The 27,697-nt window shown below is 42.4% G+C and overlaps 1 protein-coding gene across 35 annotated transcripts in view; it reads left to right on the top strand.

Moving 5' to 3' along the window:
• ANK2 (ankyrin 2) overlaps positions 1-27,697 on the top strand; it is a 613,918-nt gene that overhangs the window by 567,088 nt on the left and 19,133 nt on the right. For 34 of the 35 annotated variants that reach the window (XM_075616768.1, XM_075616795.1, XM_075616740.1 and 31 more), the window contains 8 exons: positions 40-114; positions 8,417-8,548; positions 9,804-9,950; positions 17,140-17,422; positions 19,841-20,141; positions 20,887-20,979; positions 21,469-21,552; positions 22,883-23,047. In XM_075616768.1, the coding sequence (XP_075472883.1) occupies positions 40-114; positions 8,417-8,548; positions 9,804-9,950; positions 17,140-17,422; positions 19,841-20,141; positions 20,887-20,979; positions 21,469-21,552; positions 22,883-23,047 (1,280 nt within the window). The remainder of the gene's footprint in view (positions 1-39; positions 115-8,416; positions 8,549-9,803; positions 9,951-17,139; positions 17,423-19,840; positions 20,142-20,886; positions 20,980-21,468; positions 21,553-22,882; positions 23,048-27,697) is intronic. The other variant, XM_075616778.1, reaches the window with a different exon arrangement.

Below are 27,697 nucleotides of genomic sequence, written 5' to 3'. Positions count from 1 at the left end.
CTTATACGTGTTTGGGTGTTCTATTTTGACATTGTTTAGATCCACAGGAAGATCAAGAGAGAACAGAGGAGCGACTTGCTTATATTGCTGACCACCTTGGCTTCAGCTGGACAGGTACATTCTTAGTATTTCATTTATATTTGCAACTATTAACTATTATTTTCTGTTAGCATATTGATAATTTGTAAGATTTATCAAGTATTATTTTCCTTTAAAGTAAAGTGCAGGATTTTCAGCGCTCGTGCTGCAGTTGTTTTGATAGGATTATTCCCTGTGCTGCACGTGCATGGAGCGTCTCCCCAAGAGCTCCCACTTCAGAGGTGATCCCCCCTCGAAGGGGGGGAGGACACCCTGAGAAACAGAGAAGAAAAAAAAATGCACAAAAGCGCACAAGGGAAAGGATTAGTATTAATTTATTAAAACAAACACATAAACAGCTGAGGGGATCCAACCCCTCCTCAGCTCAAAGGAGTAGCTTCGTCAGCACGTGGTGCGAAACGCGTAGAGGTCACGACAGGTCATTCTGCGCGTGTTTGCTGAGAGGCTGAAACGGAGCTTGCCTGAGGCTCCAGAGGTGGCTGTTTCCATTCTTCCTTGATGCCGTGATCCGGATTCATACGGTCATCAGAGGTCCCCCTTCTCTGCCTCAGTGTGAGTGTTCGTTTCCCCCTGTCAGCAGTATTATAGCTCTCTATGGCGGTTTTAACCCTTACTTCCTTGAGCTGTTAATACTTTCTTTGTTTATTTTACATTGATTGTGTGTTTTTTCTTATGTTGTGTATGGTTTACTGTGTTAGATTTGTATATGTTTAGAGACCATATATATGGTTTTTATATTTCTAGGCAGCTACTCCTTTGAGCTGAGGAGGGGTTGGATCCCCTCAGCTGTTTATGTGTTTGTTTTAATAAATTAATACTAATCCTTTCCCTTGTGCGCTTTTGTGCATTTTTTTTTCTTCATTATTTTCCTTTAGCCTATATAATTGCATATTGTACAGTTATTTGTGAAATTCTGCACAAAACAACATCTTAGTAATAGGACTGGTTTGAAGGCCTTAGGCCAAATATAATTAGAGATAAAAAACTAGTAGTGTAATATGCAGTTGTAGGTTTAGGACCTTCCGAAATTCAAAACATCTGTATGAAGTGTTTTTATCTGAGTTGGTTCACCTGCAGTTTAATAAATCCACCTTGCATACAAAGTATTCAGTACCCTGTGGACGTACAACATACGTCAGGAAAGCCTGCACTACGAGGCCCTTCTGACATACGTTGTACACCCTGCAGTCTCCCCTTCCCTGCTCTATCCAGCAGTGCTTTAAATCAGCTCCTGCTGGTTGGAGCATCCCCTCTGAACTTCAAGGAAGTATGGATGAGATTAAATAACCCAGATCATTAAACGTGATTTGGTTGTTTAAAAGGGGGCAGGGGGAATATATCGTTTGATTGTGTTTTTAAATGGAGGATTACTCCTTCCCCTTATCTACTCTCTGTATTGGCTTTGGGGGAGATCAGCACTCATTGAGGTGAGGTGCCCCTGGTTGAGGAGAGACCTCTAGGAAATATTAACCCCTTGCATGCCCAAACTTTAAAAAAGTAACATGGCCACTTTTCCCCCGGCTGGGGTGCGAGTCGTTGACTTGTAGTGACACATGATCCTTCACGTGGGCTCTGTACAATTCTCTGTGTGTGGGAGGCTGCCTGCATGCGGGCTCTGTACAATTCTCTGTGTGTGGGAGGCTGCCTGCATGCGGGCTCTGTACAATTCTCTGTGTGTGGGAGGCTGCCTGCATGCGGGCTCTGTACAATTCTTTGTGTGTGGGAGGCTGCCTGCATGCGGGCTCTGCACACTGCTGTGTGTGTGGGAGGCTGCCTGCATGCGGGCTCTGCACACTGCTCTGTGTGTGCGGGAGGCTGCCTGCATGCGGGCTCTGCACACTACTCTGTGTGTGTGGGAGGCTGCCTGCATGCAGGCTCTGCACACTGTTCTGTGTGTGTGGGAGGCTGCCTGCATGCGGGCTCTGCACACTGCTCTGTGTGTGTGGGAGGCTGCCTGCATGTGGGCTCTGCACACTGCTCTGTGTGTGTGGGAGGCTGCCTGCATGCGGGCTCTGCACACTGCTCTGTGTGTGTGATGGCGGCTGCCTGCATGCGGGTTCTGCACACTGCTCTGTGTGTGGGAGGCTGCCTGCATGCGGGCTCTGCACACTGCTCTGTGTGTGTGGGAGGCTGCCTGCATGTGGGCTCTGCACACTGCTCTGTGTGTGGGAGGCTGCCTGCATGCGGGCTCTGCACACTGCTCTGTGTGTGGGAGGCTGCCTGCATGCGGGCTCTGCACACTGCTCTGTGTGTGGGAGGCTTCCTGCATGCGGGCTCTGCACACTGCTCTGTGTGTGTGGGAGGCTGCCTGCATGCGGGCTCTGCGCTCTGCTCTGTGTGTGTGTGGGAGGCTGCCTGCATGCGGGCTCTGCACACTGTTCTGTGTGTGTGAGAGGCTGCCTGCATGCGGGCTCCGCACACTGCTCTGTGTGTGTGGGAGGCTGCCTGCATGCGGGCTCTGCACACTGCTCTGTGTGTGTGGGAGGCTGCCTGCATGCGGGCTCTGCACACTGTTCTGTGTGTGTGAGAGGCTGCCTGCATGCGGGCTCTGCACACTGCTCTGTGTGTGTGGGAGGCTGCCTGCATGCGGGCTCTGCACACTGCTCTGTGTGTGGGGGATGCTGCCTGCATGCCGGCTCTGCACCAACTTGTGAGAAAAATTTCAAGACCAGTGTTCAACAAAAATTCCCAACCACAAATGTTTTTGTGGAAACGTGTTACCCATGTTTAAATTCCATGAGGTTTTTTTCGGAAAATATATACTTTACTTTTATGTGGTGTGGCAGGACGGCCTCGCGGCAGGGTCAGTAAGACGCTAGACGCTGTGTTAAGTTTTTTAACTTTAGTGGTTTATTTGCCAACAAACAGCAACCAAAACATTGGGGCTACTGCCCCTTTAAGGCAAAACACAAAAATAATGAATTAAAATCCTATCCCTGTCAGGGAAACTTACTGACCTTTATGGTGACCCTTACTAACGGGGCCACCAGCTAAGCTGGTTGTCAGTCCAAAACATGCCCTGGTATCTGGAACAAAGTAACAGTCTCTGCACAGAACAAATAAAGGGTTTTTCTCTTATCTGTCAGTCCTTGTCTTTATCCTGGGTGTGGTTCCCAGCTGGGAACGCAGGCCTGCTTGTTCCAGTCCTAGGGTCCGATACAGCCAGACTCTCCCCGGCTGGGAGAATTTTCACTTCCCCTCTCTCTGTGGAGTAAAGCAGTCTCCCTGTATAGCAGCTTCCTGTGTCTTTTAAAGCACATTTTTCAATGAGGAGACCAGACCCTGATTAATCAGTTTTCAGCTGCTGCTCTCTCTCTCTCTGAGGAGATAACGCTCTGTGTACTGGTTGCAGCGTCTCTCAATTCACTGTTCCAGCCTACTGAGTCAGTGACTCTGTCACAGTGGGTATCTTTTTGGTAGAGGTACTTTTTGCCTTTCCAATGATTGCGAGCACTTACACAGTCTTACTAATTTGAGGCCTCTCTTAGCCAAAATTGTATGTAAATCTATATACAGTACAGGTGCGCCGACAAGTATTCTAAAACTTGCCTTAAACTTACCTTGGAAAATCTGGGGCTATCACGAACAAGATCCAGGTACATGCTGCAACATTTCAGTGACATTTCTGCAGAGACTAATGGCCCATCGGATTAACACAGCAGGGGTCCCTGGCAGTCCCATTCAGATTGAATGGGACTGCCAGGTACCCCCGCTGTTAATTCGATGGGCCATTAGTCTGTCTGGAGAAATTGCACTGAAATGTTGCAGCATGTACCCAGCATGTACCCAGCATGTACCTGGGTCTTGTTGGTGATTGCCCCAGATTTGTTTTAGAATACTCGTCGGCACTACAGTATATTTGGTATCAATGCACTACGGGGACCCTGGGCATTACCATTTTATATTTCGGTACAAGATTACACTGAGTAGTATACATTTTGATGCAAAGTTTGACGTTAGTGGTATTGATATAAATGTACATTATTTTTAACAAAGATTCCCGACAAGAGCTTTTGCATGAAAATACATGCTACCCATATTTGTATTCGTTGGGGCATGTACTTTCAGAAAAAAATACTTTTGTGGGTGTATTTTTCTGCTAGGGGCAGTTTTGCTTTGTTAATGATGGCGTATACCTCCTACATTCAGGCCTACAAATGTCAGATGTGACAAGTCTTGCTAATTTGGGGTGTGTGTTGGCCACAAAAAGTCTATGTAAGTCTTTACATATCTACTATCCGTATAATCAGGGGACACAGGGCAATAATATCTAGTATTAATTTGATTGAAATGAATTAATTTTGTTAAAGATATCTGGGACACTATTAAGAAAATAGTAGATTTACATTTTTTCATATATATGACATCATATCCTAGTCACGTGGTACTGTATACCATCCACCCGAGACAGATACCAATAAAAAGCTCAACTTGTGCTGCAATAAAGAACACACAGATTTCATAAGTACATAGAAAGTGTCACAGGAATCATACTTTGTTACATGTATACACAAACTTTGAAAATGTGTGTGGCCATGTAGTTACAAAAGCCTGTGGCCCTACATAGTTAAATAGTAGATGAGACTGACAGGTGACATATGTCCATCAAGTTCAACCTGTGCTAAATTTAGACGAAAGATACTTATCCTACATTTGTGTTTACAGTATTTTGATCCAGAGGAAGGCAAGCAATATTGCTAGATTTTGCAAATACCTTTGATACTGTTGATCATGTTATCTTGTTAAACAAATGTCAGTGCTCTGGAATAGGGAACATGCTTTAAACTGTTTTCACTCATATCATACATCGGGTAGATCCTAATATATGTCTATCTCGGGCTAAAGCTCTAAAACCTTGGATGTTACCTGTGGTGTCCCGCAAGGCTCTGTTCGGGGGCCATACTCTTTTCAGTCTTCATTAATGATCTAGTTACAGCTTGTAAGGCAGTTAGAATGCACATGTATTCATTATATGCACACAGACCTAGCCTCTCTGACTTCGAACACATACTTCGATCTGATTTTCCAAGAATTGAATATGTACCGCATTTCCCAAAACAAACTGTTTTTAAACATTGCCAAAATTGTAACCATGGTATTTGGGACTAATACTACATTTCTAAAGCTACTAACGACAGAGCTACAGATCAGGACCAACTCTAATACCATCCTAGCCCCTGTCGCTACTTTTAAATATCTTGGCATATGGTTTGACTCCCATTTAACATTTGGGTTGCACATTGATACCCTGACATCAAAACCCTATCCCAAACTAGGTGTACAAAAAGGAACACATCCTTCCTAAGCCAGCTGGTTAGAAAGTGCATTGCACAACAGACGTTAATGCCAGTTATAGACTATGGGGGCATAGTAAATGGTACAGCACCCCAAACTCACCTTAACAAACTAGACACCCTCTACAACTCAATATTCAGCTTTGTCCTGTAGTGTAACTACAACACACATCACTGCGAAATGCTCAAAGAACTAAATTGGTCATCACTTGTGTCCAGACGCAAAGTACATTTTTCCTGTCTTGCCTTAAATACTTTCTGGGCAAGCTACCCACCTATCTGAACAAACCCCTCACCCCTACCACATGCAGCACTTATCATCTGAGATCTGGCTCCAAACGACTGTTCACGGTCCAAAGGTTCAACAAAGAATCTGGCCGCTCCTCCTTGTCTTACTGTGCACCTCACAACTGGAATAACCTACCAGAGACTCTCAAAACTGTCTCCTGTTTAAGTAATTTCAATCCTTCAGCTGTCTCACATTTTAATCTTGTCTGTCACTGCTTCATAAGCCCATAATCATGCTATCTCTAACAGACCATGAAATGTCTGTAAATTGAATGTACAGTGGCGGCCCGCTTCAGTCTAATGCGGCTGCCACCGCGGGTAATTTAAAACCCTGTTCAGTCGCGGGCTTTTTTTTTTTTTCTCTGCGCCACAGGCGCTTCTATTGTTCAGTGCATTCAGCGCTGATTGAAGAAACGGGCGCGCGCGGCCGCAAGATGCGACTGGCGCGCGGCCAATTTCGGCGCGAGTATTTAAAAGACGGAGAATAATGCGGTTAAGCTTTAGAATAAGCTTGGCCGCAGCAGTATAACCTCGGTTCATTTAATGTAGCCATGTATTGTCATCATAACTCTATGCCCAGGACATATTTGAAAACGAGAAGTTTCATGTAGTATTTCTTGGTATAACATTTTATAAAATAAACATATACTGTAGTGAAACGTCATCTAATGATGTCTAATAAGGGAAAAATAAATGTCTTCCAGACTCCAAATATTGGCAATCAGATTTCTCCTTGGGTCAACATCCTTCCCATGTTTACCTATTTGGTATATCCCTGTATACCCTTCCTTTCTAAAAAGATGTCCACATTTTTTTTTAAAGATATCTATTGTATCTACTATCTCAGTCCACATGGATAATGAAGTCCACATTTTAACTGACCTTACTGTAAAGAACCCTTTCCATTGTTGCTAGTGAAATCTCCTTTCCTCCAACCTTAAGGGATGACCCCGTGTCCTTTGTACTACCATTGGGATTAATTGTTTTTTTTGTAATCTCCTTGTATTAACCCTGACTATATTTGTATATATACAGTAGTTATCATATCCCATCTTAGGCTCTTCTTTTCTAATGTAAACAATCTAATTTAGCTAGCCTCTCCTCATAAGTTAGATTTCCCATTCCTTTTATTAATTTGGTGGCTCTTCTCTGCACTTTTTCTAGTTCCATAATGTATTTTTTATGGAGTGGTGCCCATAACTGTATTCCATATTCAAGGTATAGTCCTACTAATGCTTTATACAGAGGCATAATTATGCTTACTTCCTTTCCATCCATCCCCCTTTAATGCAAGATAAGATCTTATTTGCTTTTGCAGCTACTGTCTGACATTGGTCACTATTGCTAAGCCTGCTGTCTACAAGCACTTCTAAATTCTTCCCCATCAAGGATTGACCTAATTGTGCCCCGTTTAATTTGTAAGTGACTGGTTTATTCTTGTTTCCCAAATGCATAACCTTATATGTATCTCTATTAAACTTCATCTGCCATTTACCTGTCCAAGTTTCCAGTCTCTCCAAGTCCTTCTGGGGAGAAATTACATCCTGCTCTGATTCTACTACCTTATACAATTTAGTGTCAACAGCAAAAATGGAGACTTTGCTCTCTATGCCAACCTCAATGTCATTAATAAACAAGTTAAAAAGCAAGGGTCACAATACAGATCCCTGAGGTACTCCACTCGCAACTTTAGCCCAACCTGAAAAGGTTCTATTTATGACAGCTCTCTGTTGTCTATCCTTCAACCAATTTTCAATCTAGTTGCAAATATCTTAACTCAATCCTATTTTATTTATTTTGTACACTAACCTCGTGTGACATCATATCGCCTTTGCAAAATCGAAGTAGTCCACATCAACTGCATTACCGTGGTCTAAATTCCTACTTACCTCCTTAAATAAACTAATAAGGTTGGTTTGTCATGATCTATCCCTCATAAATCCAAGCTGACTATTACTAATAATTTGTTATCCATAAGGATAATGGATTGTTATCCATGAATATTAGCCCATACTAAACATTCAAGTAGCATTGCTCTCAGGCTTACAGGTCTATAATTCACCGGTAGGGATCTAGCTCCTTTTTTAAATATAGGCACCAAGTCTGCTTCATGCTAATCTTATGATACTGAACCACTAAAGGAGTTAATGAGATTATTATAATACTGTATAACATTTCAAACCTGCAGTTACATTACCACCGCTGTATCTGAAATTGCATAATTTGCAGCCAAACCACTTAGAACTTTGGATAAACACAGGTTTATTTAATAAATCTGGTAAAGAAAAATTAGGCAGTTTGTCCTTGACACTTTTTAGTAACTTAGGCCCTTATTGTCATGCAGTTTTGACCACTAAATAATATGTCGTTATATGGAATATTGGCATGCAAATGTAAATTGCATTTCCTACAAGGGATGCACTTTAGTAAAAACACTTTATACAGTATGTATCAAGGTTTTAACAATGAACAATGATGTTAACTGCTCATGCAAGTGTTCGACTGGGATTCACTAAGCTTTGACTTGAATAATTTGTATTATAATATGGGGACTTTTTTTCTTTTGGCAACTTTACTTTTGTTTTAACTTCTGCATAAAACACTGTGGAAATTGGCCAGTATATTAAGCTATTTTACTTGTATAGCCATTAGAGGAAGTTAGTCTGCATTTGAAATTAAATGTACGCGAGGGCATCAGCAAATCCGCAATTACAATATTGAATTCTTCTTAACAGAACTAGCAAGGGAGCTAGATTTCACAGAAGAACAGATTCACCAAATACGGGTTGAGAACCCGAACTCATTACAGGACCAGAGTCATGCACTGCTAAAATATTGGCTTGAAAGAGATGGAAAACACGCCACAGGTAAACCATAAATCATCAGCAACTAGCGTTGGGCGATATCAACATTCTCACCACGATAACGATATGAAGAAATGTATCACGATAACGATATATATCTCAATACAGATATATATCTCAATACATTTGTTAAAATAAAAGTCTGGAAATGTTCTAGTAAATCTAAATAAAACGTGTTCTCAAAATAAATACATTTTCTTTAGATTTACTATAACAGAGACCTTCTTTCCCAAACCCTTTCCAGGTCTGCACTTCACCTCTTCTCACCTACACGGCTCCCATCACCCTGGTATCCATCTCATTTATCTACCCCTCATCCATCACTGTCACCCGAGATACCTCCATTAATAACACTTTTTTCACTTATAAAAAGTTAAAAATATATTTAACAGATTTTCCGACAATCCAGAATTGTTGAAAAATCTGTTTTAATATTTTTTTTTACATTTTCATAAAGGATGAGAGTGCTGGAAGCAGTGTAGGTGAGAAAGGGTGAAGTTCAGGCATGGAAGGAGGGGGGGGGGGTGTAAGGGTCCCAGTGGAGATAGAGGACGGGGTTATGGGTCCCAAAGGGGAGAGTGGAAGGGGTTAATGGAGATGGTGGGGGAGAGGTTATATGCCAGGGTTTAGAGGAAGGGGTTAAGGTAGAGATATGATAAATGTTTGCAAAATGTTGAAATATAAAAATGTTAAGTATTTAAATGTAAAATCTAAAATATATTGCAATAAACATGGGGTCCTTCTATTGATAAATCTTTTTGCATCTGACCCCTTACTGGTTGAAGAGCCCTGGTATGTATATTACATATACATTTTTTTTAGATAATGATTTATTGTGACCCATTGTGATGCATCATCAAGTTGAGGCAGAATTCTGACATGTATACATCTTGGGGCTGGGACTACCTTCTTATCCTGGTAACTCTAATTGTAACAGTTACAATGTCAACGACTATAGATAAAGGAAATTGAACATTAAAAAAAATGAAAACAAACGTTACTAGAAAATTCTTGTTGCATAAGTGGAGATATGTTATTTAATGTAATAAACTATTTTCACTTCTCCCTTTTCTTTACTGAGCCACTCAAGAGATTATTCATGGCCTTTATATTTCGTTCCACTTTTAGTACTTTAACCCGCTAGTTTAAAACTGAAATAAGGAACATTTTTCCAGATGCAGAATTGGAAGAAACCCTAGTAGTGTTTGTGTGTGTGTTGCTTTGGATTAGTTGTTAATAATATTTCTTTATATCACAGATACAAGTTTAAACCATTGCCTCACTAAGATTAATCGAATGGATATTGTTCATCTTATGGAAACATGTGCCACAGAACCTTTGCAAGGTCACGCCAATCGCACGTATGCTGATATGGAGCAGACTATAGCACTGGACCATAGTGAAGGTAAATAAATAGCTACTGTATGCAAGTTGCTCGAGTAAAAATAAGTCTGACACATAGTGTGTCTGTGTGATTATGAGCAGTACTGTATGTGTCACACAGGTAACTATTTACAAATGGCGGTAGTTATTACTAAATGGCTTGAGCTATATACCATCACAGGCCCCTACTGAATATGCTATAAAGCAGATGCACCTTGTCGATGAAAATTATTTGGATCTGACTAAAACTTTCCCTGGCAAGGAGGATGCACTGGAAATCATATACAGCATCCTTCCAATATTCTGATGTAATCTATTAATACATATGTTTGTGATACCTATAGATGACCAGTAAAGAGCAACATCTATATTCTTGGGGTTATTTGCAAAACACCTTTATGAAAATAGTGTGTGTGGGGGGGAATGGGGGGTCCACTTCATTGTTTTCCACCTACTTGAGGTTTTGGCCAAATTGTAGGGTGCTGCTATATAAAAGATGCCCAGATATTCCTGGCAATTAATAAGGAGTTAATAAAGTGATATAGGCACTTCTCTAAATATAAGTTACATTTATTTCCCGTTGGAACCGAAACGTCTGAGAAATACATCAAATTTGTATACACTGTGCTCAGGAAAAAATGGACCCCTTTAGTTTGTCATCACATCTTATAAATTTCTCGCTCAATCACTGTGAAAATGGGCACAATTGTGGGTCCGTTGTGTAGATTAACACTATATAAGATGCACAATGTAGACAGTCAATTGAGTCAATTTTAACTAAATTGATGTCACAGCAGTAGGTTCATGTTCATTAAACGAAAAATAGGAGTTTTTCATTTGTAGCTCGGAAATGTGTTAAACTGTTGTAATCTAATCGCAAACACTACAATTACAATAGAGTTTGAGTTCAAGGTGTGTGTTCAAAATATCCTCCTTCTGCTGAAACACACGCCCGAAGACGAGAACGCCCCTGTCTGATTGCATAATCGATAACACTTTGATCCAGCTGCTCCCACTTCTGAACGATACACATCCGTTTTTACTGTCCTCCTAGCAGCCATCCGTTATCGAGAAACATTTTATGGACGCTTTTGAACCTTAATTCTTGCTCTGTTTCCAGCAACTTTATAACATGCTTATCTTCTTCACTAAACACCATTTTGTAACAGTGCACTTGATGAGATCATCATGCCATCGCCAATTACAAAAACTATTTATTAGATTATCAAACAATTCTTAATTGTAATAACTGTAAAAACTGTGACAGGCCTATAATTATTCAAATTTTCATGAAAATGGAACACTGAGTATATACTGTATATATGTGTGTATGTGTGTATATATATATATATATATATATATATATATATATATATATATATATATATATAACATACAAACCAGCCCAAAGACCAGTAAGGAGACAGCAACCAACGAGGTGTAATCCAAAGAAGTCTGTATTGAAATAAACAGGTACACGAAAGCCAACGTTTCGGTCTCTCAGGGAGACCTTCCTCAGGGCCGTGCAAACACCACACTAACAGTGACCCTACTTATATACCCACACCCCTAGTGCAACCAATTAAACATAACCAATCACCAGCAACCTGTCATGATTTACCTGTTATGCAGCTGAGCACCGTTGAGAAACAACCAATGCCTGGACCAGAAGGAGTCATGCGGATCCACAAGCAGGAAAAAGCAATGTGGTAATCAAAGGCAGCCAACTCAGGCATCTGAGTCTGTAGATTCACGAGCAGGGAAACCCCTCCCGTGATCCAGGCTGCCTGCTCTGATGTCTATAGCCTGCGACCGGTGCCGGGAGCTACAGCGCGTCACCTGACTAGCCTGCGCGTCATAGGGCAAAGTGTGAGCCGGGGAGCCAATGGGAAACATCCATGCGCACTGGAAAGGTACGCAGTACCCTGATGGAGGAACCCTGGCAACCAAGGACGCCAGCACACAGTCCGCGCAGGCGCAGTAGTAAACACTGATAGAAAGGGCAGCGCTGCACCCACAGCACTAATGCAAGGCAGACACACGAGCCAAAAAAGGGCTGTGGCTGAAAATAAAGCCACAAAAGGCAGTGGTCAAGGTCCCAGGAGTACCAGCTGCACCCCACAATATAAAACATGACAATAAAAAGACAATCAAAACAAGGGAGTGACAGTGTGCAAGGGAAGTGAAGCTATGGAGGAACAATGTCCACACGTCAAAAATATGCATGCAAACATAAAAATAAACATTCAAATATGGTCAAAAGATCAAAACAAGCAAAAATCAATGCGCAGGTAGCCATAACCAATTTACAAAAAACAGCCCAGTTTGAGCTCTTCGTTCAGTCCCCCTGGTGCCATAGTCCGCAGTTCAAAAATGAGTCTGGCCTCCTGTTGTAGCAAGATCTTGCCTCTGTCACCACCACGCGTAGGGATAGGGACCTGCAGGATAGGCATGCATCTAAGCGTTGCTAAGGAGTGTCTATGTTCTTTAAAATGTCTCGCGACAGGGAGACATTTAAGGTCCATGTCATCGCCACCGCTCACTAGGGCTTTCCTGATGGTAGTACGGTGCATGGCCATCCGCTCCTTCAGCATCCTCACAGTTTTTCCAATATATAGAAGTCCACAAGGGCATCTGATGTAGTATACCACAAATTTGGATTCACAATTAAGTGCCTGTTGGAGTTTGATGGGAATGCCACTGTGGGGATGATTGTAGCTGGGGCCCAATTGCATGAACTGGCAGTTAGTACAGCCATGACATCGATATGAGCCTGGTTTCTTGACCAACCAGGTCTTGGGGGTGGCATATTTCTCTGTTGGATCCGATCCTGTCACCATGTCACCAATACTAGGGCCGCGACGGAAGCAGAACAGCGGTGGTTCCTTGGCACATGCGCCTATCCTCTCATCATTTTGTAAGATCCGCCAATTCCCCCGGATGCATCGCTTGATGTCATTGGAGGCGGTGCTGAAAGTGCTGACTATGTTGAGTCTAACGGAGACTAACGGAGACTAACAGACTCAACATAGTCAGCACTTTCAGCACCGCCTCCAATGACATCAAGCGATGCATCCGGGGGAATTGGCGGATCTTACAAAATGATGAGAGGATAGGCGCATGTGCCAAGGAACCACCGCTGTTCTGCTTCCGTCGCGGCCCTAGTATTGGTGACATGGTGACAGGATCGGATCCAACAGAGAAATATGCCACCCCCAAGACCTGGTTGGTCAAGAAACCAGGCTCATATCGATGTCATGGCTGTACTAACTGCCAGTTCATGCAATTGGGCCCCAGCTACAATCATCCCCACAGTGGCATTCCCATCAAACTCCAACAGGCACTTAATTGTGAATCCAAATTTGTGGTATACTACATCAGATGCCCTTGTGGACTTCTATATATTGGAAAAACTGTGAGGATGCTGAAGGAGCGGATGGCCATGCACCGTACTACCATCAGGAAAGCCCTAGTGAGCGGTGGCGATGACATGGACCTTAAATGTCTCCCTGTCGCGAGACATTTTAAAGAACATAGACACTCCTTAGCAACGCTTAGATGCATGCCTATCCTGCAGGTCCCTATCCCTACGCGTGGTGGTGACAGAGGCAAGATCTTGCTACAACAGGAGGCCAGACTCATTTTTGAACTGCGGACTATGGCACCAGGGGGACTGAACGAAGAGCTCAAACTGGGCTGTTTTTTGTAAATTGGTTATGGCTACCTGCGCATTGATTTTTGCTTGTTTTGATCTTTTGACCATATTTGAATGTTTATTTTTATGTTTGCATGCATATTTTTGACGTGTGGACATTGTTCCTCCATAGCTTCACTTCCCTTGCACACTGTCACTCCCTTGTTTTGATTGTCTTTTTATTGTCATGTTTTATATTGTGGGGTGCAGCTGGTACTCCTGGGACCTTGACCACTGCCTTTTGTGGCTTTATTTTCAGCCACAGCCCTTTTTTGGCTCGTGTGTCTGCCTTGCATTAGTGCTGTGGGTGCAGCGCTGCCCTTTCTATCAGTGTTTACTACTGCGCCTGCGCGGACTGTGTGCTGGCGTCCTTGGTTGCCAGGGTTCCTCCATCAGGGTACTGCGTACCTTTCCAGTGCGCATGGATGTTTCCCATTGGCTCCCCGGCTCACACTTTGCCCTATGACGCGCAGGCTAGTCAGGTGACGCGCTGTAGCTCCCGGCACCGGTCGCAGGCTATAGACATCAGAGCAGGCAGCCTGGATCACGGGAGGGGTTTCCCTGCTCGTGAATCTACAGACTCAGATGCCTGAGTTGGCTGCCTTTGATTACCACATTGCTTTTTCCTGCTTGTGGATCCGCATGACTCCTTCTGGTCCAGGCATTGGTTGTTTCTCAACGGTGCTCAGCTGCATAACAGGTAAATCATGACAGGTTGCTGGTGATTGGTTATGTTTAATTGGTTGCACTAGGGGTGTGGGTATATAAGTAGGGTCACTGTTAGTGTGGTGTTTGCACGGCCCTGAGGAAGGTCTCCCTGAGAGACCGAAACGTTGGCTTTCGTGTACCTGTTTATTTCAATACAGACTTCTTTGGATTACACCTCGTTGGTTGCTGTCTCCTTACTGGTCTTTGGGCTGGTTTGTATGTTATGTGGATCCCTATGGGACTAGCAACTGCCTTTTGCTTTACATCAGAGTGCTGACTGTTTGATCTTTATATATATATATATATACACAGTGGTTGACAAATCACCAAAAAATCTACTCGCCACACAAAAAAATCTACTCGCCACCTAGTACCAAACGTGTGCTGCTTGGGCCAATATTTACTCGCCCGGGGGTTAAATCCACTCGCCCGGGGCGAGCAAATGTATAGGTTTGTCGAACACTGTATATATATATATATACTGTATATATATATATATATATATATATATATATATATATTCATACATACACACACACACACACACACACACATGCAGTGCTTTTTTCTGGGGGTACGCTAGGATATGCCGTATCCCTACCTTTTTCATATGGCTACTGTGTAATCCAGGAGTGCACAAACTGGGAGGCGCAATATTTTAGCGGGGGCGTCAATTTGTGGAAGCAGAGCAACAGCAGTGGCGGGAGAAGATGATGGCAGATCGCCGGAGCGGAACAGGGCGGGTGAAGAGTTGGGCAGGGGCATAGCAGGACAGCCGGGGAGGAGCGCACCCCTGCAGTCAGTCCTGGAAATCTTCACTGACTTCCGGTGTCTGCCGCTACTACAGCGTGCTCCTCCCTGGCCGTCCTCTGTGGACGTCCAACTCTTCTGCCGCCCTGCTCCGCTCTGGCGGACCACCATCATATTCTCCCACCTCTCGCCTCGGCCACCCGCCCTGTTCCACTCCTGAGGTCCTCCACCGAAGCCAGGTATTAAGGGGGTGAGATGACGAGGAGGGTGGGGAGTGGGGATGAGAGATGAGGAAAAATCAGGGGATAATGAGGAGAGGGGGTGATGAGGAGTGGGATGATGAGGAGGGATTGATGAGGTGAGGGGATGAGGAGGAGGCTGGGAGGATCAGAGATGATGAGGAGGCTGGAGGGATTAATTATATTGTATACCGATTTTAATAAAGTTTTTTTTTGTGATTTTGGATTACAAGAGGGGCCGACTAATATCACGGATGAAAAGGGGGCTCGACTTAAAAAAAGTTTGCTCACCCCTTGTGTAAGCTATTATTAACACAGTAGCCGTCTGTGTATGCGTGAGCGCTTGCGCATGCACAGGCAGCTACTGTGTTATTAGCTTCATACAAAAAGATTTTTGGAAGACTATAGTATCCCCACTTTTTTTCCCCAGAAACAAAGCACTGTGGGGGCCCTGCAGACCCGCAGGGACCACCCGAGGGCCCCAGCCCCCCATGGGAACCACCTGAGGGCCCCAGACACCTGTGGAGATGACCTGGGGACTCCCAGACACCCGCTGGACCCCATTGGGGCCCGCGCGGGACAACCTGGAGGCCCACGGCACCTAGCGGGGACCACCCGGAGACCCGCAGACACCCGTGGGTACCTCCGGGGTGCACTGTGGGGCCTGCAGACACCTGTCGGGACCACCGGGGACCCCCGTCGGCCTGGGGTATTAATCCTGTGTGTAACATAATAAATCATGGTTTTAATTGTATTCATAGTGTAGATGAGCAGGGGGTCTCCGGAGCAGAACCGCGTTGGTTTCAGGTCTGGGAACCCCCTGCTTCCCGAGGTACAGGCCCCGGTATGGGGTGCCGGTGTATCCCTCTGCTTTGTTTACATCCCACGTGGATTTTAACATGGAGGAGATACCAGCATCGCATACCGGGGCATGTAACTCAGGAAGTAGGGGGTCCCCGAGGCTGAAATCAACTTTGTTCAGCTCTGGAGACCCCCTGCTCACGTACAATATGAATAAAAATAAAATGTAAGTATCTTCATTACCTTAGCAGCTATCCACTAAGGTAATGATTTTTAATTGGGGGGTGGGGGGTGTTTGATACTGATATGAGGGAGCAGGGGGTATCCCGAGCTGAACAAAGTTGATTTCAGCCTCGGGGACCCCCTACTTCCTGAGATACAGGCCCCGGTATGGGGTGCCGGTATCCCCCTGCTTTGTTTAGATCCCACGGTCACGTGACCCACAGGATTTTAACATGGGGATACCGGCACCCCATAACAGGGCCTGAATCTCGGGACGTACGGGGGTCCCCGGACCTGAAACCAATGCGGTTCAGCTCCGAAGACCCCCTGCTACATTACTGTAATGTTAGAATTTTAATTAAAAAAAACGCGATCACCTGTGAGAGGTGCGCTGTTAGAGTGACTGATTCAGCCTCTCTCTTACTGCGCGTCTGTTACAGAAAGGCAGACCCGGTAGGACTCACACAGCAGGGACCCCTGCTGTGTTACTCTGGCGGGCCATTATGTCTGCAACTGACCATCTCGGGTCCACCACACGGCGTAACGCGGGATGTACCCAGGTAAATGTTTGAATAATGGCCGCTGCATCTGTATAAGCAACAGCACTAAAAAGCACATTTCAACTAGAATAACAAAAGCCTTAGAGAATGTCTTCAGATGCAGCTTCTGTATAGTGAGGTGTCTTCCTACCACCTCCATGAAAAGTGTGTGTGTCTCTAAAGGAAATGTTGCACTGGAATCTTTAGTGGATGTACTAAAATAATGTAGTAACTATTTTCTTTATTTTTTATGCTCAGGTTTTTCTGCAATTCAGGACGAGTTCTGCAGTCCCCAAAAGAAGACAACTGTTGACCATTTGACTTCTCAAGACAGTAAGACAGCTGAGCACCCACCTCTTGTATCCGAGGAGGACATTTCAATCAGTTACTCATCCTTCCATGAAAGTTCAACGAGGGTTGAAGATGACAGGTCTGTTTCAGAAATTATCCGACAGCTGCAGAAAGAGAAATTGGAAGCTGTGTTCTCATGGGAGCCACAAGCATCGTCAGAGGCATTATCTCTGGAACAACAAGAATATTTGTAAGTTTGTAGCTGTTGTAGACAAGCAGGTCCAGTTTGTTTTTTCTCTTGTGTTCTGAGGAATGAAGAATCATTTTCCAATTACACTACTTCTATCCATTAGCTGTTCTTGTGTGTGATCCTTATTATATTAAGGCATACATCAAGTGCCATATGAGATTATTTCTACGGCACTTGTATTGTATTGTATTGTATGTCTTTATTTATATAGCGCCATTAATGTACATAACGCTCACTTCAAGGCAACAGTTCTTTTAACTCCTTGTTTTGAAATGCATGGGTAGGCTCTAGCATCCCAGGGGTTCATCCATGGTGGATGGACACAATTACTTGGGCACCAAAATCAAAAGGAGTATGCAATATTTAGAAAGACAGCAATATGTTCTTTAAATAGAATGAATTTGTTCAATTATGTAAAACCATAATTTGTAAGTGGGTGGGTTGCTAGCTGTACACTTCCCTAATCCAAACGTAGGGCCAGATCGATAGAGGTTCATAATTGATTTATGGAAGAGAGTGGGGACCACCCAGCTCCCACCCTGTAATAAAAACAAAAAAATTGGGGATATAAAAAAAAAGAAACACGCAGGAGGAACTGCTAATTAAAGGGCAATCGGTGCAAAATAGTAACAGACTTATGAGGATATTTACTAATAAACATGGCTGTTAACCTCCAATAATTGTTATTACTCTTTAGTAAATTCACTAGTTCAATAGCCATTATAACGTGTTAATCGCTGTTAGGGATAATGTGTTAGTGATAAAGTGATAATTACTCTTTCACAGGTATGCCGTACCCATTACTGTGTTCATTTCTATGCCCTGCAGCGTAATCACAGTACTGTAGGTGTTTGAGAAACTGAAATACCTGTATGTTTGGAGACTGCACATGGGATAGATGAATGTTCACTTCAGTGGTTTTTATCTATTGGGGTTTGTAAGTAAAAAACTAGTTCTGTCACCATAAACACCATTATGGGCTGTTGAGGCGTTCATAAATCTGGGTAACACATTCCCACATATACTTCATAGAGGAAATAAAGAAGACACATTGGCGTTCCTTGCTTTTTTATGACCAGACTTACAAAATTCTATATGAGTACTTTAGTATTAGGTGATACCTTCTTTTTTTATTTGGTCTAACAATTGATACGTGCAGACAAGCACTGCACTCTCTCTCCACTATCGCTACAGGACTAACACGGCTATTTCTACTTAATTCAAAACTATACAGATGTAATGTGACTCCCTGTACGGTATATGAAGTCACACTACAAAAAGGGACTAGAGATATCTGTAGCCAAGGCTTTTCCATTCTTAAAGATAACGGGGCTGTGGTTCCCCGGGAGGGTCTCCAGGAACACAGAATCATGCTGCAGCTGTAACTGTTCAGATATTGTTCATTGTTTGTACAATTTAGCATAAGAGTGGATCACTAAAAAGAAATAAACTTGGTGAAAAGTACACTAGAAGTTGCTTTAATTAATGGCAAATAAAGCAATTCTTAAATAAGGTGCAGTAAATAAAAATACCACTTGGTACATTTTCATGTCTCAGACAGGTCTGCAATCCTGTCTTTCCCCATTATCGCTTAGCAAACAGAGCCTTACACTGCAGCCAGGGATTCTGGGTAATGACATGCAAATGAGCATAGTTTGTCACTCTTTAATTCTTATCCCTTTAAACATGGACTCCTAGTATAATCTTATGCCTGCCATATTACACAGCTTTTCAGCACAGCCTGGGTTAAATAAGGTAAGAATACTGCAATAATTCTAAAGGCATGTTTACCGTCACTTAAAGTCCATTAATTATAATGCAGTTTTCACTAAAGCAAATAATCCCATAGTCACTAAACTCTCTTACGGTAAACGCCAGAAAATAAAGCTAAGTTTTTTTAAGTTATACCTAACTCGGGCATTATCCCTATTATCAGCATCATCCTGAAATAATGGAACGTTAACCCTATGTTAATTATTTCACTTATAGCCGCCGTTTTTGCATAAAATTACATTAGTAAACAAGGCGTTAACCGAGGGAAAAGAAGGGCCTTCCCTGTATTGCCATCATGTTATTTGCCCCCATTTAAGGGAGTTTAGGGAAACTAGCGTCAAGGGTTCATTGGTTTAATCTGAGTTTATATGTGATTGATTTCATCTGATTTAATGACTACCATATTTAATAGAGAATAATGATTACAAATCTGTATTTCTGTGCAATAGAAAATTGCCAAAGGATTTTAATTAGGTGATATACTGTATATATAAGCAGTTTCTAAAAGGACTATTTTGTATTCTTCAAGTGGGATTGTGCATTCAAATATTAACACAGCATGCTGATTTCATTAACAAAGCAAAGACTCTTCAGAGTAGAAGCATTACAGAATGCAATTCAACATGTTTACTGTTCATTTTGTAGCGTCACGTCTCCAGAGCTAGAGCAATCGCCATCACCAGTGGCAGCCCAAGATCTCATGTCTCCTAGTGAAATATCCGAGTTTCACCAGGGATCACCTGAAGCATACGAACGGCCATGCCTCCAAACTCCAGTGTCTGATTCCCACAGCGATTCTCCCATTGTACAAGAACCAGAGGAATCCTCAGAACAAGAACATCTTGGCGCAAGTGGAGGTGACCTCTTTATTGTGGAATCATCAGATGAGCAACCAGACAAATTAGAAAGATGTTCTGAATATGAGTCGTTTGAGTCATTCGAAAAGGTAAAGTAATTTTACAGGTCGAAGCTTTAGAAAGCTTTACATATGTATGTGTCAGAAAAAGACAGGTTGGGGATCTAATTTTAGTATTTATCGGGTGGAACTAAAATGGTCTGCACTGTCTGCACTAGTGCAGTAGATCAACTTTTTGGGAAAACATAGTAAAAAACCTAACTGCTGCTGCACAGGAATAAAGTTTTGCGAAGTTCCCACCAAGTACATTAAATCATACTAAAATTCTGCATACACAAATAAATTACATTTTCCTCAAAACGATACAAATGATTCAGTGGGTACTTATTACTGTAGTAGCGCAGCAAACATGTCAATTATCAGTACCATATGCAGTTTTTCTTGTTTTTAACTTATTATTTTTTCGTTTTGCTCAAGGATTTATTGCATTTAAAGGAAAAAGTAATTCAACTGATAAATTTGGCATATTTTCTCCCTCGGGCCTAAACTGGGTTATTACTTCAACAAAACATTCCCCCATTTCAAGGAGAAGTGTCAAAACAAAAATCAGGCTGCCATTTAAATGTGCTAGATTTTTCCCATTACTAAGCAAGTAAGACATGTTGAAATACCCAATATACCGAATCTGCTCTTATACCTATAAATGAAAAGTGACGGGTAAAAGCAGAAATTCGTAATTCTTCATCTTCAACCTGCTAAGCAGTTCACAAACTAGCATTTAAGGCAGCCAAATAAATAGGATCGTAAATAGAGTACTGCTTCATGCCTCCACCAGGAGCTAGCAGAAGAGCTAGGTGAGCTAGAGACCAACTCAGATGAGGACGAGATGGTAACTACCAGGGTCATTCGCCGTCGTGTGATTATTCAGGTACAGAGTGTTTTACTACTGCACGTCCCTGGGCCAGTGGCTGCCATGTCCTGGCTATACCCGCAGGGAGCCTCTTGAGAGCTGCTACAGGCAACTATTGTTCTTACTAAATAACATGGCTGCCTGCATGTTTCCATGACTAATGCATGTACCAGTACAACTGTGAGTACTGGAGTCAGCATCTAACAGTGTCAGTAGAGACAAATAGTTTAGTAGCTTTTCTACCCCATGTTCAAAAGTTCAGATAGAAGACTGCCTAATACCGAATTGTACATTATTCTGCAATACTGGGTCAACTACTGTACTTTTGTCTGTGGTCTGATTGCATGCACGTTACACTTTTGTTTGTACGTAGAATGGTTTCTAGAGTTGTGCATTCTACCAGTAATTCCTCTACTTTATTTTGGTATTACATGCCTACTATTACAGTATGTTGTGGTTCAATTCAATGCCTATAAACTTGTTTGTTGCTGGTTCTCTATGTTTTAGGCGGATGATATGTCTGACATCCTACCTGAAACAGTGACTGAAGAGCAGTATACAGATGAGCATGGCCATACTGTGGTGAAGAAGGTAGAGTACTCTAGTATAACCTGTGGTTGGTATAAAGCCTGCAGTGTTTTATCATATCAACTTTACCATACAAATTTTACCACACTTAACAATGTCTCCCAGGGATCACATACAGTGAAATACAAATTAAATTAAATTTCATTTTTACTCTTAAATTAAATAAAAGTCCCAATGTTTTTGAACGAAGACAAAATAACACTGTTCCTGTAACAAATTGCCTTTGTATCTTAAGTAATTATTTTACTATTTCGAACTGATAACATAATGAATGAATTTCAATCCTCTTGGTGAGCATTGTGCTGCACATCACTTATGGCCATATGTACATTAATAACCACGTACATTTATTTACCTTACAGATGTATCAAGACTTACTGCTTCCTTGGGCGTGTGAGGTTGTGATGCCAGAGAGGCAGCAGGGCCAGGGTCGATGGCGTCCAAGAAAGCTACCTGGGAGGATTAACTCAGCGAGGGTCCCTGCTTCTTAATGGGATCACCACCGCGTTAATCCTACTGGGCCAGCCACCAGTCTGTAAGAGCTGTGCAGAGGAGTACCAGAGAGAAAAGCTGTCTCTCTCTGTGTGTCCCTGAGCAGCTCTTACAGCGATCCAATGTTTCATAATTTTTATATGCAAAAATAAATTAGAAATTGTGTGCTGCGCTAATCAGAAATAAATGATACCTATATAGGGTGTATAAAGTCATAACTAAACCTAATGGTTAAGGTGAATAATAAGAGGCTGCCAATTAACTAGGTAACTCTGACTACCCTAGCCAGATAATAGACTGCAAGAAAAATGTCACCCAACGGTGCCAATGGTGTACAAAATAACAATCAATGTGCAATAAAACATGTGAACAAATAATATTGAATGTTTGGTAACATTCAATATTATTTGTTCACATGTTTTATTGCACATTGATTGTTATTTTGTACACCGTTGGCGCCGTTAGGTATTATTTCTATATGCTGTGTTGAAGTAGGGGGTCTCCGAAGGTGACCCTTATTAATTTCAGCTCCGGGGACCCCTGCTTCTGGAGATATTGACCTCTATAGGTGGTGCATACATGTGTACTTAGTGGGCCACTACTTTTCTGGAACACATAGACCCAGAACCACTAAAGGGTGCTATGCTTTAACACACTTTTACTCCCATACATATGAATTGAAGTAAAGGCTGCTAAAACTTAGCACCCTTTTGTCGATCTGGACCATAGAAGAGAATGGAAAAGAAAAGTAATTGCTCAATAATATAAAGTGTTCTCATGAATTCAGAAGAAATGTATTCAGTTGAAATGTTTTACAACTTCACCCCCACCATTTATGCAGATCACTCGAAAAATCATCAGAAGATATGTTTTACCAGATGGCACAGAAAAAGAAGAAGTGGTGGTGCACGGAGGACCACAGGAGCATGTAACAATAAACAAGGGAGACACAGTTTCTAAAGTTCTCAAACGCACAGTACTCATGAGTGACAGTGAGCAATCTGAGGTGAGATTGATGGAACTCCCAGCATTTTGCCAGGACTTTTGGTTAGTTGCATGTACATACAGACATTTCATGTGTAGTTATTTGCTGTATATGGTTATATATTTGGTACATTCTTGATTTACACACTTGGCGTTTTACTAATGTAACTGTGATGTATACTGGCACGGGAATATACCAGTGGTGCAACCTACCTTATCATATCAAATTATATGACTTTAGCTCCATCATAGGTAATGTCGTCATTTATTCATGTGTTTGTATTTTTTTAACATAGCACCTGTCAGTGCATATTACACAAGACCCAGGGTAGAATCATACAGTTAGGGATTAGTGCAAGCTTAAAGAGGGGCTTACAATCAAACTGGTGTATTGGGTAACAAAAGAAGTACAGTACATGGAAGTCCTTATTTTATAGGTCTCTCTGTTGAGAGAGTAAGTAATTATACAGTGGCCATTTTACAACACCCTGGAAATGCTTTATTGTAAAGATGAACTTTTTGGGCCGGTCTTGGAGATTGAGAAAGAACTTGACGGATAATGAGGAGAAGAGAGTTCCAGAGATATAGCGACAGTATGAGACAAAGTTCTCAAGTAGTAGTAGAGACGCAGGGAACTGAGCGAAGAGGCGAGAAAATACATAGCAAGAGATGAGAGCAGAGATTTAAGGATGGGAAGAGAACGAGACATTTGTATGTGTTGCCGACTTTAACATGATGCCATCAAAGGGATTTGGGAAGGGAGAGGCAGAGATAGATGTCTAAGAGAGTGAGGTAATTCTAGCCACAGTGTTTTGTATACAGTAGATTGTAAGATAGAGAGATGTTAGGGAGGAAGTCCACCTAACCGAAAGATGCAATAATCAAGATGGCAGAGAATGGGGGCAGCTGTAGAGGGACATGTAGTAGTATAGGGTGTATCTTAGTAGTGTTGCAGAGGAAGACTTAGCAACAATATAAATGTGAGAAGAGAAGGAATAGTCAAATGGACTATCCAACCAATGTGCTTGGAAAACAGGATGGAGAAAAGATGTCAATACAGTTGGTGTCAAAATGAGCAGGCTTTGGTGGGATTATGTTATGCATACATTTTGATTATGGGACAAAAAAAGTCTGATGTAATATAACCTTAAATACAAAAGTATTCGCATAGCATTGCTGATTTATTTCTGTATATTGAGACAGTGAAATACATTGTTGGAGCAGTGAAAAATTTGCAGCAGTAAAAGGGAACTGCGCTGCAATGAGGAATTATTAATATCTGACAGCATTAAAACAAACTGACCCTTTGCATGAACAATTTGAGTAGCATTTTTATATCTTCATCACAGAATGATCAGTGTTACAGTAATATGCAATGTACATGAATCAGTTCCCCTTTGACAGTGTGTGCAGCACAGTACATTTTCAGGCACCTTTTTTCTTTCCATAAAGAGATTACAATCTCAGTTTTGTGACTGTATTTATTTATTTATAAAATGTTTTATCAGGATGTAATACATTGAGAGTTAAAGTAAAAGAAAAAAAGAGAGTGGGTGCGCCAAATAAAAAATGCAACTTAACATACTGGACTAACTCTTATAAAAAAAAAAATATATATAATGTGACATGAACCAATCCGGAGCATGTGGGGTCTGGCACCATAAAAAGTAAATGTGTTAAAAAACCAAAACCCAAATGATAACGCAGCTTCCTAAACAAGGAACCCCAGTCCTTGAGATAAATAGTAATGCAAGAGAAGAAGAAAAATATGGAGGCGCAGTCAAAGGGGAACTGGTAAGATAACACCTTTATATTAAATTATGTCAATACAATCACAAACAATAACAACAATTGTCAAAATAAACTCAAAAGATAATAATATAAAACAAGTGGAAGTGGGTGCATTGCTGAGAGGCAATCAAAGCAAGTTCCTGCTAAGTGAATGTCAGAGGGATAACACCAGGAAACTCCTGGCTTAAGATCAAAGTCTTGTGAGAAGTGTCCCCAGATGGAAACGTAAAACGTAAGGGGATATGATGTTGAGGGGCGCCCGTGGGCCGAGCCAATGCTCAGTGTTCTCACCCTACCTCCACCGATGGCCCGCGGGGGCCCGACGGCCCCCCCAAACCAACACCTCCGGTCACGATGGTAAGAGCTGACTCTGCACAGCCCGCCGGGTTTCCGGGTGTGACGTCACTTCCGGATGTGACGTGATGACCCTTCCCGGTTGTCTCAGGGCTGTGTGATCCTCCTCCGCAGTAGTAGTATCAGATTAGCAGGCAAACAAGCCTATGACGGGTGCCGCCCTCACAGACGCACGTAACATCAAACATCAAACGTCAATATACCATGAGTACTAGTTCATTTAACTACCTGGATCTATTGATTTATTTATCTGAGATTTTTGATGATCCAATTAATTAATTATTTGTAATTGGTAAGGGTATATATTCTAATTGAACTAGTACTGTGGTATCCCTGACGAAGCCATTCATTGGTGAAACGCGTAGGAAGAGGAGCCAAGGGTCTGTGCTTTCATTTGGTGCAGTGGAGTGGAACTATCAGCACTGTAACGTGCGTCTGTAAGAGCGGCACCCGTCATCGGCTTGGGCGACCAGGCCATTGATTGGTTCAGGGGCTGTCACATGAGGTGACAGCCCCTAAAAAATTAAATATTCCCGTCTTCCAAAAATCACGTCGCTTTGTCGTCGTCGCGCTTACTATAAGCGCATGCGGGAGCGACAATGCATTTGTTTTCGGGGGACGTCGTGTCTCCAGCACTATAAGCGCGGCCTTAGACTGGTGGTGGCTGTGAGAGTCTCCGGTAGATTGTTACAGTTTTGGGGTGCATGGTAAGAGAAGGAGGAGCGGCTACTTGGGACCATGAACAGTCTTTTGGAGTCAGATCTCAGGTGATAAGTGCTGCATGTGATAGGGGTGAGGAGCTTGTTCAGATAGACGAGTAGCTTGCCCAGAAAGTATTTGAATGCAAGACAGGAGAGATGAACTTTGCGCCTAGACTCAAGTGATGACCAATCTAGTTCTTTGAGCATTTCACAGTGATGTGTGTTATAGTTGTATTGGAGAACAAAACGGCATATTGAATTGTAGAGGGTGTCAAGTTTGCTAAGGTGGGTTTGGGGTACCGAGCCGTATACTATGTCCCCATAGTCGATATTTGGCATTAGCATCTGCTGTGCGATACACTTTCTGACCAGCAGACTTAGGGAGGATTTGTTCCTGTAGAGTACACCTAGTTTGACATAGGTTTTGGATGCCCAGGTATCAATGTGCACGTCGAATGTTAAATGGGATTCAAACCATATGTCTGAGTATTTAAAACTAGTAACAGGCGTTAGGGTGGTTTTAGCATTGGTTCTGATCTGGAGCTCATTCATTGGAAGCTTTAGAAATTTACCCTTGGTCCCAAATACCATTGCTACAGTCTTGTCAGTGTTTAAAAACGGTTTGTTTTGGGAAATCCAATTTTAAAGTCTCAAAAAGTCAGATTGAAGTATGTGTTCAAGGTCAGAGAGGCTATGGCTGTGTGCATATACGATTGTGTCATCTGCATACATGTTTATTGAGGCTCCCATACAAGCTGTAGGAAGATCATTGATGAACACTGAGAAGCGTAGGGGCCCCAGAGGTGATATCCAAGGGGTTGGAGTTAGAACCTGAGATGGACACATGTTGGGATCTACCTGATACAGTAGGTAGGAATGAAACCAGTTTAAAGCATGCTTACCTATTCCAGAGCACTGGAGTTTGTTAAGCAAGATAACATGATCAACAGTATCAAAAGACTTTGCAAAATCTAGGAATATTTCACCAGTGAGTTGTCCCCGTTCCATTCCACACTGGATTTCATTGTAAGCTTTTAGCAGGGTAGTTACCGTGGAGTGTTTGGGGCGAAAGCCAGATTGGAATTGGCTAGGGAAATTTGTCTTGGTATAGTAATCGCTTAATTGGGAGTGAACACATTTTTCCATGACTTTGGATAGTATTGAGAGAAGAGATTGGCCTGTAGTTTGAGACAGTGTTTTTGTCCCCACTTTTGAAGATTGGAGCACAGAGAAGTAAAGTGACGTGCCTGGGATCATAAAGAACCACAGAAGGTTCTGAACCACATTTGCCAGTTTAAAAATGGTGCTCCTACTGCTGCGGTCCCTCCTATCCTCCGACTTACCCGGAAAAATGCGGGGATGTTATCCGTTTCTCACGGAGTTTCCCGCGCGTCGGCCGCATCAACAGACAAGCGCTAATGGCACTTTACATTGAAAGCGCCCGCAGCGCGGGAAAACGGCCGAAAAAACGCTGCATCTGCCAGCGTTTTTAAAAATCCCGCGGTGGCGGTCGCAGGAGGATAAAGGCGGCCGCCGCTGTACTACACAAAATGAAATGCCTACCTTAATTTTAACAAAAAATAAGCATATCAAGGTGCAGACAGTCTGTTTTAAAAAAATAGATAGACCATTTACACTTCTGTCTTTTAAAAAATAACAGTTTTGAATAATTTGCAACTGAGTTACAGAATTTGGAGTGCCCAATTCCTTTAAATAATTGGATCACAGTGTTACTGCATTGTCTCAAAGAGGGCAGCATGAAGCTCTTATGAGAATTTGGCCAACTGCCATGTAAAATGTATAGCTGATCCTTTCATCATTAGGGG

This window comes from Ascaphus truei, chromosome 1, assembly GCF_040206685.1.
Source record: "Ascaphus truei isolate aAscTru1 chromosome 1, aAscTru1.hap1, whole genome shotgun sequence".
Classification (NCBI taxonomy): domain Eukaryota; kingdom Metazoa; phylum Chordata; class Amphibia; order Anura; family Ascaphidae; genus Ascaphus; species Ascaphus truei.
The sequence above is the reverse complement of the archived record's forward strand: the minus strand, read 5'-3'. Positions and strand labels throughout refer to the sequence as shown.